Source organism: Metopolophium dirhodum, chromosome 2 (assembly GCF_019925205.1).
Source record: "Metopolophium dirhodum isolate CAU chromosome 2, ASM1992520v1, whole genome shotgun sequence".
NCBI lineage: Eukaryota > Metazoa > Arthropoda > Insecta > Hemiptera > Aphididae > Metopolophium > Metopolophium dirhodum.
This window is the reverse complement of record NC_083561.1, coordinates 14554912-14570497: the sequence shown is the minus strand read 5'-3', so window position 1 is coordinate 14570497 and position 15586 is coordinate 14554912. Positions and strand designations below refer to the sequence as shown.

Sequence of the window (15586 nt, the reverse complement as noted above, 5' to 3'; positions counted from 1 at the left end):
AAAACCTTGGTAAACTCACCAAGTAACAATGTAACATTCAGTATTATAACAAAGTTCAACAAAGCTGTCACCACGGCTCTGGTCTCTGGTCAGAAGATCGCTTTATCGAATAATGAATTATAAGTTTTCACGTCACTACGCATGTCTTTTATAAAAAATACTCCCCGGAATAGTCATCAACACTAAATATAAGCGTACAGCCAAAACTAACTTAATGAATAATATAATAATAATAATAATAACAATATTGTTTATTACGGAAAAATTCCAATTACACCTTAAATATAAGATAGTTACTTGAGTATTAAGGGGAAAAGGAGAGAATATATTTGTTATGCTCTTTATTGTACTGTCAATATTTATATAGATTTAAATAAAATATAATAATTCATACAGCTATATGTCACGTATATACAAATCGATTCACGCACTATTCCATTAAACATTGTTGGGATGCAATGTTATATAACTGAAGTACTGCCTATCCTGCAAAAACTCTTAACGCGTCGTTTGGGGAAAGCGTTCGCCCCTACCCATTTAAATTTGCTTAAACTTTAGGGGCTCTACCGAACAGAACTGTATTGCAAAATCAATTTATATATAGAATTCATTTAATTTTATGTAGGTACTTATAGGTACCTATATATAGTACTAACAAGTTAGTACTATATAACAAGTTATAGACATACGCAATACAGATTACAAAAATATAATAATATAAGTACTTGTTTTTATTATTATTTAAATATATTCAACCTGTTAACAAAATGAAAACAATAAGTAATAAGGATAACATAGAAAATTATATACAAACATGAATCGCGTGAAGAGGAGACTGTTCATTGACAGAACCTAGAAAAATGTTGACTATTATTTAAAATGTAAATAATATGTATCTACGTCATACGATAATAATTAACAATCAACCAGTGGCACCCATAAGTTCCAAAAATAAGTAACAAAAGCAAAGCTCTGCAAAATGTATTTATATATTAAATTATATTTTCTAAGTAATCAAATATATTTTATTTGCTAATTTTTAACCCATCTATTTAAATGATATCATTCAATTACTTATAAATAAATGATCACTTATATAAATAGAAATGATATTAGTTGTTTGGAAATAGTAACTACGGTCTACTGATTTAACTTGGCGATAATATCGTTTATTTAATTAAAATATAACCCTTGATACCATTAATTAAAAAAAAAGTTATTACTATAAGTTATAACAATGCTTAACCCTTGGCCTTATTTATAAATCTGAAAATTAAAAAAATTATATTATGGTTTTGCAAACTATGTGGTACTTGTGAATCAAATTTTATTTCTTATCAATTTCATCCGTGTATGTACTTAGTCCTTAGTATTTACCTAACCAAAAACTAATACTTCGTAATTATTGTACATGTACGCTCATAATAAGGTTGTAATAACAATATTATTATTTTTTTTTTTTAACAGAATATATAACCCAGAAACCAAGTATATTAATTGTAAACTTGGAAATAATGATCTTATTAAATAACAATTATCAGTAATAATGTAAGTATCTTTAGGTTATAACCTTTTTATAATTCATGCATTTGAAAATGAAAATGAAATTATATTTTCTGTCTACATATTTTAAATCTTGCGAAAACTTCCAGTATTTTTGTCCGTTGAATTAATGTGGCTTACTGGATTCCTTTCAACTACATATTTTACTGGAGTATAGATATTATACAGTTCACCTACTGATAATATAAGATAATGGATATGTTTCAGATTAGGCAATGAACTATTAGTTGGTAGTTTAACCTTTAATATCAAAGCACGACTTGGTCAATTTAAGTCCGGATGCATCCAATAATCTTTCCTCCCTGTCATAGAATTAGTAGGGGGATATCATACTAACTGTTGTGGGTCAACAATTCAAACGTTATATTATAATTCATTGGGCACTACGTCATGATCAAAATTGAGGCTCTTTTTTCTAAAATATAAATTATTTTTAATCGTTAAACATGTCAATATAATTTTAATTATTTAACAGTAGGTATTACTTTATTTTTAACGTAATCTAAAATATAATTATACAAATGAAACACATATTAAGCCTAGATATAACTAACGGTTAACGTTTTTGAAAATATTCTTTTTACATAATTTAAAGACAATAAAAAAACAACATTTTTCAATATTATTTACTATCTGTTATCGTTAGGTATCATTTTTCACATACTTTTTTTTTTAAGACAGCATTGATTCTTTATACAAAAGCAGAATATTTTTGGAGTATACTTCGATGAATAAATCTAATTTTGAACGAGTAGTTTATAAGTTATAACTGTTATAAGTATTCAAAATTTAGATGAACTGCTCCGGAGAGGTACCTACATGACTACCAACCCCACTAAATGCTGGTCGACTACTCCACTCATCTTAACTTTAATTAATAATCAAGTTAAATAGGTACTTGTCTAAAATTTGGTTTTATAACGAAATACACCAAATAATATTATACTTAGAAAATTAAATAGGTATATAAAATGTAACAGTAAAAACTTAAAAACGATAAATTTAAAATATAAGTTTTTTCAAAAAAATGTTTTGTAACGATTTAAAATTATGTAAAATAAATAATTTTAAAAACAAGCGTTTTTTTAAATAAATGAATGTTTTTCGGTGATAACCCCGTAATACACCAAACAACAAATTCAAAACATTTAGATACCTACAGTAATATTCAATGAATTAGTTTGTATTGTTGTATCATAATTTAAGTCTTAAACTCGCTACCAATAAAAATAGAGATAAAAATGTATTTTACTATTTAGTTTTTTTTTAAATTACAAATATTTAGGGACTAAAATTCAATAAAACTGTTTTTAATTACAAATTAAATTTTCATTTTTTATTCAATATCAATATAGTGCAAAATACAGAGCAAAATATATTATTTATAGCTACCTATAGTTGTACGGCTTTATGATATTTCTGTGCAAATTGTTATAAGTTATTTTTGATTGATAACATTCAAATATTAACTATTAAATATTACTGAGTATACCTACGAAATACTAAATATATATACCTAGTTAAAAAATGATAAATACGTAGGTATATCATTTCTTTTGTTTAAATGTTTTTAATTAATCTTATATTAAAAACATTGATCAACATACCTGTCTAACTATATTTAGGTAATTTAATTAGGACCAAAAATAATTATTTTGTACGTGTTTGTTTTGAGTATTTCAATGTCGTTAATAGGATGTATATTAACGACTAACGTTTATTAAACATAAATCTTTAAAATGTAAGTACTTCCAATTTATTTAACAATATATTATGTAGGTGTATAGGTGTATTAAAGACCGGAAGTGTATAGTGTATATTACGCTAAAATCAAACAAATATCCAGCGTGTACAAACTTAAAAAATTTGAATTTGTTTTTGTTTTTCATTACCAAAACAAGTGTGAAAAATAAGATTTTTAATAATTATTATAAGGTTACGAGAACCTAATTGTAGTGGATATTACTTTAAACCTATGTGATAGGTATGGTAACTTTATAATAAACCTGCCAATAATAATTTTAAATACCTATGTCTTATGTCATTGATTGAACTTACTGAATCCAACCTAAACAGGTGCTTGCTTGAAATTAAAAAGACGTATTTTTTATTTAAAATAACCTAACCAAGATAAAAGACGTATTACAGTAGAAATCCGTGTAATCCTTAAATATCGAATTGGTATTTATTACGATTAATTTAAGTAAAAGAGTAAAAGTAGATATTATTTATTTAGTGGGAGATAATTTAAAATAATGAACAATCAGTGACAAAATATCAGTAGGAAAATGTCAGCATTAACTTGTATCTCCTAAAATTAAGTTTGAAATATATACTATATATTATACCTTACTCTCTATTTCCAAGTCCAAACCATACAACGGCCAACGACTGCTGTTTATTGGCAATAAAATGTTTTTAAACCAGTTTGAGTGTCGTCGTTAAATAAACATTGATATTAAGCTTATCAATGCGGCATTGTACAAACATCTTTAAGCCATTAACACAACTGATACCATTACCTTGCAACATCTCCTTTATCTCTTGTTTAAATGTTAGTTTCTTTATCACTCAAAAGCTTCTGTGCTAGCGAAAACCATCGTTTTTCTCTCCATTATAATGGCCAAAAACTTCTGAGTTACAAAATTCCATGCTACTACTACCTCTTACAACAACACGGGACATGACAGACAGTAAAAACTGTAAATCAGGCGGATGGGAAATGCTAGCAGCCCCTCTCCGTTGCAGTTGTCCACGATTTTTTTTATTGAACATGAATAAAACTGTTTGCAATGTAATATTATACTAAATGCTATAATACAAGGAACGTATTTCTTAATTCTTTGTCATTCGAAGGTTCCGCACTACCTCTAGTGCGTCTGTGAGATTCTAATTTCTAGAGTCTAGACTTCGATCGCCGGTTGACACACAACCCGTGGAAGAGCGACGACGAGAAACAACGTGTTCCGACAACAATACCGACGCACGCCCTCCCGCCAACCACACAGCGCCGGGAGGGTGAAGAAAAACAACCACCGCATAGGCACACCCGTCCAGGACCCTTCACCACCTCGTCTACGTACATTGGCCCATTGTATTGCGCATCAGGTGAAAACGGTACACCACGGTGTACCGTCGTATAAATCCTCGGGAGTCGAGAGTCGAGACTCCTACCGAACTGGTACACGGTACTACGGTAGCCACCACCACCACCACCATCACCACAGGAGGCGGCCGACTCAATAGCCAATACGGCACACACGTCGGTCGCGTGAACCCAAAATAGCTCTATTCACCGTGTCCACAGTCAAGGCTCCGCGGTGCCCGTGCATGAACTTGACCAATAAGGTCACCCCGCCCGCCCACCCACCCAACAACAGGTGTAGTGCTGCGGCGGCGGCGGTTATCTGCCGAACGAGATAAGCATCTATTGGAGCGACACGCCTGGCCACACCGCACACGACGGCCGACCGCGACGCCGAAGGGTGCACCGAACGACAGTACAACACACGACAGCGATTATGACGGGCGAGCCGACAGAGTAAACGACGGGCAGGCGGCGGTGGAGCGCGCGAACGGAAAGAGAAATAGACAAAAACAAAAGAGAAAGTGTTGCGCCGCGAGCCCGCCCCGTCCAGGAAAGACGCGACGACCCGGACGTCCGGGGACGCCGTGTTCGTCCGTCACGTACACGTTTTCCGCGACCGAGGAAAACACCCTCGATCGTAACTTATTACACATAATACACATGATGACATTATAGTACAATAAAAATAATATGTACACCGTCTTACCAGCTGTATTTCCGTCCGACGAAAACGACGGCGGCGATTGCTGCTGCTGCTCGAGCTCGAGCTCGACCATGGCGTGTGGTTCCGAGTTCGAGTCGTCCCGCGACGGTCCGGCGGCCGTCTCCTCATCGCAATCGTTTTCCATTTTGAACGCGATCATCACCACCCGTCGTTCGGCCGCGGATTCGTCGCCACTGCAGCCACCGACGACGACAACACCACCGCTATCATTGCTGCTGCTGCCACCGCCGTTCTCGTCGCCAGCCATCGGGCCCGACGTCGCGTACTCCGACAGTTGCGCCGTCATGCTCGCACCGAGGCATTTCCGACGGACGGCCACCACGGCGGCAATATAGGTCGGTAGGCCATCGTCATTCACTTGCACTTGTTTTTCACGTCGCCTGGCATATATACATGTATAAGATCGGTATTGTTATGAACACTGGCGCGGCGGTACACGACACAGGACGGCAACCGTCCGGGATGACGGCGGAAAAATATAAAATATTTTACCCAGAATATATTATCTGCGTACACGTCGGCGGCCGACGACAATTTTGTTGATGTTGTCACTGTACGGCCCGACGGCGGAACGGGCTACGACGGCAAAACGCGAAGGGTTGTGACGAACGCGGCGGACGGATTTAAGTATTTATTTTGTTTTTTTTCGCACCAGGGGAGAGATAAAAAAAAAGTGAAAATGAATAATTTCGATTGCGGATGAAAAAAAAAAAAAAAACAATAATAACACCGTATGTCCACTTTGCGTAGAACGCAGGCTTGCAGTGTCGACGGTTCTTTTGGAAAGTAGGTCATCCAACGTGAACGGTTTTCGCGGAAAATACCACGGGGCTCCACCGGTGTTGCCGGGCTCGAAACAAAGGTCGGCCTAAATTTTCACGCAAATTTTACGGAAAAACACTGTCCCAAAACAATTGGATAGGACAACAGCCGTCGTTTTCCGGCGTCCGTCCCGGGATAACGACATCTGTTGTCCGGATTGCACACTAGGTGCACTGTTGTTGGTTACACTGCACAGGCATATCCTTATCAATTGTGGATTTTTTCTAGATATTTTCATTTTTCCATAAAAATAAAGTATGTACTATTATTTAAGTCGAATGACGATTATTAATATTCAATTAAATTAATATCTAAATATTCATAATCCTTATACATAACTTATTCTATGCTTATAGTATGGCCGTTTCTGCTACTTTACAGGTAATTAATAACATTGTACAATATGAAATTCTTAAAATTTAGATGGGCTTTTAACCCAAAAACCTACAAGTTTGATTCTTAAGTGGATACCTATTGTAGCTGTACATTTCTATTGTTATTAGTAGGTAGGTAGCTGGTTTTAAATGTATTATTTCCCAATAATCAAGTTAACGAAAGTTTTATATTTTTAAAAAATTAACCAAGAATATAATTAAAATTTTAATTTAACACTTTATTTTCACTTTGATCTTGTGCGCAACTACCTAATATTAAAATTAAAATCACATATATTTGAACTTTATTTTGTTCTAGAAAGCAATTGATTTAGTAACCAAAGCAACTGAAGAAGACCGCAATAAAAATTATGAAGAAGCTTTAAAATTATATGAAAGCGGGATTGAATATTTTTTACATGCTTTAAAATGTAAGTTTAATATATGTGATATATGTATTTATCTTTTTAAAGCATTTGTATTGTAAATGTATAGATGAAACCCAAGGCGAAAAAGCTAAGGATAGCATACGAGGTCGTTGTACACAATATTTAGAAAGAGCTGAAAAACTAAAAGATTACTTAAAAAATGGAAAAAATAAAAAGAAACCAGTTAAAGCTGGAGAATCAAACTCTAAGTAAGTATCTACATAGACCATAATATTAATATAAATATTATGTATTATGATTATAATATTACGTATTTAAAGAAATGATGACAAGAAAAATGATAGTGATGACGATGGAGACGACCCTGAAGCAAAAAAACTACAAAATAAATTAGAAGGAGCTATTGTTGTTGAAAAGCCTTGTGTGAAATGGTCAGACATAGCTGGCTTAGAAGGAGCAAAAGAAGCCCTTAAAGAAGCTGTCATACTTCCTATTAAATTTCCTCACCTATTTACTGGCAAAAGGATCCCTTGGAAAGGAATACTATTATTCGGGGTAACTATATTCATGATTTTGAGAAATGATAACATTGATTAAAATGCATTTAAAATTGTTGTTTTAGCCACCAGGGACTGGTAAATCGTATTTAGCGAAAGCGGTTGCGACGGAAGCTAATAACTCTACATTTTTTTCTGTCTCATCTTCTGATCTTGTATCTAAATGGTTAGGTGAATCTGAAAAACTGGTGAAAAATCTTTTTGAATTAGCTAGACAACATAAACCCAGCATTATATTCATTGATGAAGTAGATTCACTTTGTTCATCGCGTTCAGATAATGAATCTGAATCAGCTCGACGAATAAAAACTGAGTTTTTAGTACAAATGCAAGGTAATATTTATAATACAGTAGAAACTCGATTAACCGTCAATGTCGGGACCGAAACAATGATGGTTAACAGAAATACAATAATAATAAATAATTTTTCAATAAACGTATATATTTTACAACGTAATTTTCAGACAAAAATAATAAATATAATAAAAATAAAATAATAATAAATAATAAATACTAATAATATATAATATTTTTTTTTTTTTTTTTGATTGTAAGCCCGGCAACTATGGCCATTAGCTGTATGGTTTTTTGGTGTATGGTTTTTGGTTAGGTGTATTGTATTGTTGGTAGTAGTAGGGGGGAACACGTGTGTGTTGGGTTTTGGCAGAATTTTCAATTTGGGCACCCGTAGGTATCTGCCATGCCCGGGTGGGGGATGGCGGCACTTGTTCTCCGGACACCGTGACTTGCCCGAAGAAAAATGCCGCCCAGTGGCCGGGAGTCGAACCCGCGACTGCCAGCGCCGCAGTCGACGCGTTAGACCGCTCGGCCACCTCGTCCCCCAATAATATATAATATGTGATAATATAAAGAATACTATTCTAAAAAATATTAAACAAAATAATCTGTCATCTTCTGTTTTTTTTTAATGGCCATGTTTCGTATTTTACAAATAAGTAAGACCTACGTTGCATGTGCCTCCTCTTCTACCTCAGACCAATCAATGCATTTTGATAACATTGATTCTACTTCTGCGTGGCTAGTTGATAGTTTTAAGTCAAACACTGAATCTTTGATGTCATCAACTTCTTCGTCCATCGTAGTGGCATTAAAAATAATTTGATCATTTAAAATTCTCCGCCCTGTTTATCACTTTCTAACGAATCTGTTACTTCTTTCGTTGATAATATTTCACTATTCAGTCCATTACAGAGTTGTACAATTTCTTCTACACTAACGGTATCAGATTCTTCAAATTCGAACGGTGTTATTTCAGGCCATAGTTTATTCCACCCATTCTTTATGTTTAGTAAAGTCAGATCAGCCCATGCACTGGCAACATTCTTTTAAGCATCTTTTAAGTTGTAATTTTTCCAAACTAAGTTTCTCTCCACTAATATCTAGCTGTCGAATGCCGTGACGAAATTTAAACTTATCAAGCCATCCTATACTTGCTATGAAGTTTGTATCACCATTTAGTTTTTTATTCATTGCAATAATGGCCATTATAATAGGACCTGAAAGTGGAATTCCTTGACTTCGGGCTTGAACAAACCCCTGATACATAACGTTATCAAGCTGCTCATATTTTGCTGGCTTCATGGTTTTACGACTTTATATCACCATCGTTGCTTTGCATTAACGATACATGCTGCTCAATTTTTTCAGCATCACGTTTTATATCATTCATTGTTCTCCCAGCACCATAAATCTGAGCAATATTGGTAGCAGTTTCACCTTTCTTCAAACGTTTGATAATTTCGAATTTTTGATTAAATTCTAATACAACACATTTGCGCTTTTCTGCCATCTTCGAAACACAACACTTAAACTACAAAAACACTAATCCGTACACACAGGCTACTCGTCAGTCGCTGGTTAAATAAATTTATAACTATTCAATTTGTTCGTTATCGCCACATTTATCGCGTTTATTGCATTGATATTATAAACTATTTTTATACGCATGATAGTCGCCACGTTAGATACCGCAACGATTTTATCGCAATCGCATCATTAACTTTTTTTTTGACGGTGACCTATGACGGATAACAGAAACTGACAGTAAATCGAGTGACGGTTAATCGAATTTCTACTGTATGTCATATTTATATATGTATATGTTTGATTTTTATACTATGAGTGTTTACTTTTTAGGTGTTGGTACTGATAATGAAGGTATTCTTGTATTGGGTGCCACAAACATACCCTGGGTACTTGATGCTGCTATACGTAGACGTTTTGAGAAGCGTATTTACATACCTTTGCCAGAAGAACATGCTCGACTAATAATGTTGAAACAAAATTTAGGCAATACCTATCATTTACTAACTGAAGCTGACCTTAAGACATTGGCAACTAAAACTGAAGGGTATTTACTCTAAAATTAACTTATAATATGAAATTAAAAATAAATAAATAAAAAATGCATTATTTTAATTAGCTATTCTGGAGCAGATATCAGTATAGTTGTAAGAGATGCATTAATGCAACCAGTACGTAAAGTGCAAACAGCTACACATTTTAAACGAATAGCTGGCCCTAGCCGATCAGATCCAAATGTTATTGTAAATGACTTGTTAACACCGTGTTCTCCGGGTAGCCCTGGTGCCGTTGAAATGTCATTTATGGATGTCCCCAGTGATAAACTTCTTGAACCTGCAGTTTCTATGGTAAATGGCTGATATGTTTTAATTTTTTAAATATCTATATTGTGTATTGTTATTATAGAGTGATATGTTACGATCATTGGCAACATCTAAACCTACAGTGAATGATGATGATATGAAGAAATTGGATAAGTTTACTATGGATTTCGGTCAAGAAGGGTGAGTCAGCTATAAATGTTCAAATAAATGGGATAAAAATGGTTTGATTTTGACCAGTTCTATTTTCCAATGGATCAAGACATGATTTTTTTTTTTAGAAATAAAATTATTTTCTCCAACTTTGTATCTAATTATAATGTTATCCTTATCATCTATACATATTATTTATAAACTTTTTATTTTTAATATATTGTCTAGATATTATGTAATAATAAATCATTTAATTTTAATTTTTAATCAGTTTTATATATACTTTATTCATTCATTGGTGTTTTACTAATTTTGGCTATAATTTATCAATCTTTTACTATAACAGACTAAATACTTAGTTCTGTCGATGTTATTTACAATTACATTGATATAATTATATAAAGACCAAACGATGCATTAAGGCAGTGTAATAATTGAAAAATGTCAAGACCTGTGTTTTAAATTGAAATTTTAAGCATTTTTTTAACCATTCACTGACATTATAGCAACTATTATACTTAAAGTTTGTTAAAAAAATGAATGTAAAAATGTATATTTATATGTGTAGAAGTAAACTATCATATATTTTTATTTATTATAATTTTAAAGAGACATATTATGTATTATTACAGCCTATAGTTCTATTCATGGCGTACCTATTTAACATTTCTTTTATAAAATCCTGATGAGTATTTTTTTTTTAATAGGACACTGATTATAGCTTTTAAAGTAATAATTTAAATAATAAGATGATGGATTCTCTTTTTCAAAAAATATTTTAAGTTTACGAAGTTAACTATAATAGTAATCTATAATCTGGTAATCGGTAAAAAAGAAACTCGCACAAAACACACAATTTTTAAAAATTTAAAAAAACCTAATAATTGATTATCACACAAAACAAGAATTATCAATATCAAATTATTATTACCTAAGTCACAGGTAACACTGCAAACCTATACAATACTATATATGCTATCACTCCTATACAAAATATTTTATAAATCATTTAACATACATTTAAATATCATAAAAAAGTTAAAAAAAAATGAAAAGTAATTAAATTTTGAATTTGAATTTTTGAGTTTAGTGATTAAAATGTCGAAAATTTACTTATATACAGGCACAGATTAACTTATCTTCTTCCATATTGATAATAGGTGTTTTTACTCTCCAACTGCTCAATAAACCATATTATTGGAATTACAAAAATTAATTTCATAGCTTTTTTGATACTATTGATATTTAATACGCCTTAATATTTTTTTAATTTTCATGATCAGTTAATTATTAACTGTTATTATAAATTAATTTTTAAAAATTGTTATTTTTTTCCGGGATTCCTATAATCTTGATGTATAAATCATTCAATATTCAAAATAGGTAGCCAAATTCGTTAGTCATCCTTGTGAGGTAATATACATCAAATTTTTAACAAGTTTAAACAAAATGTTGATGAAGCTGATGTTACAGTAAGAAATAAAAATATCTGGAAATAAAACTTATGGATTGTTCATTTAGAAGTACTTAAATAAATCTTAAAATATTGTGTTTTATAAAATCATATTTTAAACTTTACAAAAAAAAAAATTAGGACTTGGTTTAAAAATGTTTTTATTCTTAATAAAATCAAAATACAATTTGATTATTTATTCTTTATATCAGGGGTGTCCAAACTTTTTTTGATCAAGTTCTTCTGAGATTATATTTTTTCTTTACAGTGTGTTTTTTAATTGTTTTATTTATTTTAGAGTCTGAGAGGAGTGATAAATGTGTTGATTTTACAATGATGTGTGTTGTTTAATTTTTTTTCATGGGGGGGATATAATTTTATCAGCTTAACCCCCGCACCCCCGAACTAATATACCGACCAGCTACAAACAATACACAAATAAATTCATATAAAACTATAGACAGTGAATTAAAATTATAAATAATTATATACCTCGAAATATTTTTAATTCAACTTTTACTCAAATACAAAATTTTCATATTATTGAGTAATATCAATCATATAAAATAATATAAAATTAATACTTATTTTCTATTAGTTGCTGAAAATGTATCAATAATTGTTTCTGTGTCCAAAATATTAGTTACTTACATCCCTTTCGATATTGTTGTTCGTTGTTGTTCTCTGACAAGCTTCTAATCGCCACATTGAAGATAATGAACATTTGCTGGTTGAGCAACTTACAGGTATAGTTAAAACTACTAGTAGCAGACATCTATACTACCTAACTTCTTGTTTAATATCATCAATATCAAAATTTTCTTTAATTTTAACCAGGAAAATTTGGCTACAGGCTATTTTTCTTATCACCAAAAAGCATAATTCAAAACAAATTGATGAAATTATTTTTTTTTTATATAAATGTAAACAAATTTGAGGTTTTTTTTTAATTTGAAATTAATCTACGAATAAAAAATTGGTTATAAAAAAAGACAAATTTTTCAAATTAAAAAAAACTTCAAATTCATCAACATTTCTTTTAAAAATTATTTCATCAACTTGTTATGAATAAACTATGATATTATGGGTGATAAGAAAAATACCCTGCTGCCATAAATTGCTTGATTTAAATTAAAGAAAATGTTGATATTTATGATATTAAACATAATAGGTACAGATCACTATGTAGAGAAGATATATCCCTATCTTCTCTACATTGTGGTACAAATACAAATTATGTAGAGGCTAGTTAAAAATATATTTTTAGGGGGGGGAGTGCTAAGCCCCTACCTAATTGCACCTATGGTCATCACTAGGGAACGGATTTAAATGCAAATTGCATTTTTTTCTGAATGTCCGAAAACATTGCTTTCCAAGCACAAAGTTCATTTCATACATCAAGGAATTAAAAAATGTAACTTTTATTTTGCATTTTTTGACATTTTTAGTGCATTTTTATGGTTTTTAAGTCATTTTTTCAGCATTCATTCTAAAATAATAAAAATACCTATATATGCTGTAGCAATTGAGAATGCACAAAAACTGTTAAATGATAATAATTTGGAACTAAACTTGACATTTATCAAAGCAAATTATGGAAATTTAGCAAAATACATTACTACATTGGAAACATCTGGATTATCGTTGGCTGACGCAATTAATATTATTGCTCAAGTACAAAATGAAATCGGAACAGACAACAGTAGTATCGGAAAATCCATTAAAAAAAAACTAGAAGTTGTAATTGAAAAAAATTCGGGATTCAAAACAATGAAACATATTTCAAATATTTTGGAAGGAAAAGCAACATCTCGAAATAATACAATACCTGAAGAACTAACTGCTGATGACATGGCTCATTTGAAGTTTGCACCTATGACGTCAGTTGACGTGGAACGAAGTTTCTCGAGATACAAAACAACACTGGCCGATAACCGTCGAAGATTTCTGTTCGAGAATATTAAGCAGCACCTAATTATACAGTGCTATGAAACAAAAGGTAAAAGTATAACGAATATACCTATCTAAATTGTATACCTATTAATTTTTTAATTTTTTAGGGAAGAAGAATGAAGAAGAAGATGGACAAGAAGATAATTGATTTTAATTAGATTTGATTTTTAGTTTTATTGTATTTAAATATTTTTTATCTGATTTTTCATAATTTATATATATATATTTTATAATTTTTTTTAAGTTTTTAAGGGCATTTTTTTAAGGCATTAAATCGGATTTTTTTAAGGCATTTTTCTTGTTTTTTAGAGCATTTAAATCCGTTCCCTAGTCATCACCTTTTAAGACAATAAAAATGCTTGGATTTTCTTCAACAGTATCTTTCCTGATAGGAAAGTGAATCTAGTTAGTACTTTGGGGGTCAAAAGTAAAAAATTCCTAATAGTTTTCAAAAACCCAGAGGAAAAAAAATTAAAGCAAAATCGATTTTGGTTTAGGTGTAACTCAAAAACAAATGACTGTAGATATATGACAACTTCACTGGTTCTTTATATTAGCATATTCTATACAGGATAAAATTTTCAAAAATTTTGACATGTTTTGAACTGTTAACGGATATTTTCATTTTCAAATTTTTTGAATTTTTGTCTAATATATTGTTGCAATAAAATTTGAAAAATATTAAGGGAACGTGATACCCGCATGTGTTGTCTCCGTCCTACAATGCGTCCTACGTGCATAATATAGCAAATTTTACGTTCAGCAAAACACGTGTAGCTCCGTAATTCAAAAATTAGAGTAAATTTACCTCTTATAAAATCTAAAGGTAAGATTATTATCTAGACAACCTCGTGAACTTTTTATTATATTTTAATTTTTAAGCGAGTTATGAGTTCTTTAAAATGCACATACAAATGTAGTGGCAGCACAACAATAACTCAATGAGAAAGATTTTTCATTGGAATTTTGAACCGGTGGGTTGCTGGAGTTCAGAAGTCTAGTTCGTACTAAGTATTAGAAATAGTTATTATTTTAAAAAATCTTAAGAAGACGATCGAAAACAAATTGTAATGTTGTATAAATAGAGCAAAAATGTCTACAAAGCCATTACTGACTGAATTTATATCTGATCTTAAATCCTATATAAAAGATAAATTCAATATGTAAGATACATTGAAACAATTAGATGAAACTGGCTTATTTTCTCTCTCCTATCTGAAAGTATATAAAAATATTTTCATCATGATAAAATTGCTATATATCGAATGATATAATAGAAATGAGAAATCTAACTGCAAAAGTTAAAGTAATCGAGATATGAATGAAAAAATGGATTAAGAGTTTATAACAAATTTCTAGAATATTATTAAATAAATACTAACATTTTATTTATACAAATTAAGAATTATTTTACTTTCCTCAACCAACTATGATCTATTATTTTATAAATAATGATTAACTTATTAAATACTAAGTTAAAATAAATTATCATTAATTTTTAAGCATAGAGATATAATGTTAAAGTATAATTATTATGTTATTTTCATATTTTACTTGTTCCATTTCAATATTCACTGTGTCTATATATAATATGGTTCCCAATGAATAATTATCCTATTTTAAATCAGTAATTAAAATGTTGTAGTACACTGTTTAAATATGCTATTTATTTAAAATTGCAATGTAAGTCGAATCAATTAATTATGAATTATGATAGTACATTTTTTTTTTTTGATAAATTACGTTTAAATGAAAATAATGATATTTTTAAACAATTTATGTTCAATGGGGTATAGTATAATAGTATATAATATATGTATTATTTATCAATAAAATTTATTCTGAATTGACTATAGTTAATAATC

The 15586-nt window shown here is 30.8% G+C and overlaps 3 protein-coding genes across 3 annotated transcripts in view; 2 read left to right on the top strand and 1 right to left on the bottom strand.

The window, feature by feature from the left end:
• Positions 1–6205, bottom strand: part of LOC132939209 (nuclear hormone receptor FTZ-F1-like) — a 64327-nt gene extending 58122 nt beyond the window's left edge. The window contains exon 1 of the mRNA XM_061006271.1: positions 5358–6205. Coding sequence (XP_060862254.1) covers positions 5358–5661 — 304 coding nt within the window. The 5' untranslated portion in view covers positions 5662–6205. The remainder of the gene's footprint in view (positions 1–5357) is intronic.
• Positions 6206–6289: 84 nt separating this feature from the next.
• On the top strand, positions 6290–10582 carry LOC132939211 (vacuolar protein sorting-associated protein 4). The gene is made up of 8 exons (XM_061006274.1): positions 6290–6578; positions 6891–7002; positions 7067–7208; positions 7281–7515; positions 7583–7850; positions 9675–9888; positions 9961–10189; positions 10248–10582. The coding sequence occupies exons 1-8, from the start codon at positions 6555–6557 to the stop codon at positions 10347–10349; spliced, it is 1326 nt and encodes a 441-aa protein (XP_060862257.1). The 5' UTR covers positions 6290–6554; the 3' UTR covers positions 10350–10582.
• Positions 10583–10728: 146 nt separating this feature from the next.
• Positions 10729–15134, top strand: LOC132939213 (uncharacterized). Its single transcript, XM_061006277.1, has 2 exons — positions 10729–13767; positions 13829–15134. The coding sequence occupies exons 1-2, from the start codon at positions 13098–13100 to the stop codon at positions 13867–13869; spliced, it is 711 nt and encodes a 236-aa protein (XP_060862260.1). The 5' UTR covers positions 10729–13097; the 3' UTR covers positions 13870–15134.
• The last annotated feature ends 452 nt before the right edge of the window (positions 15135–15586 follow it).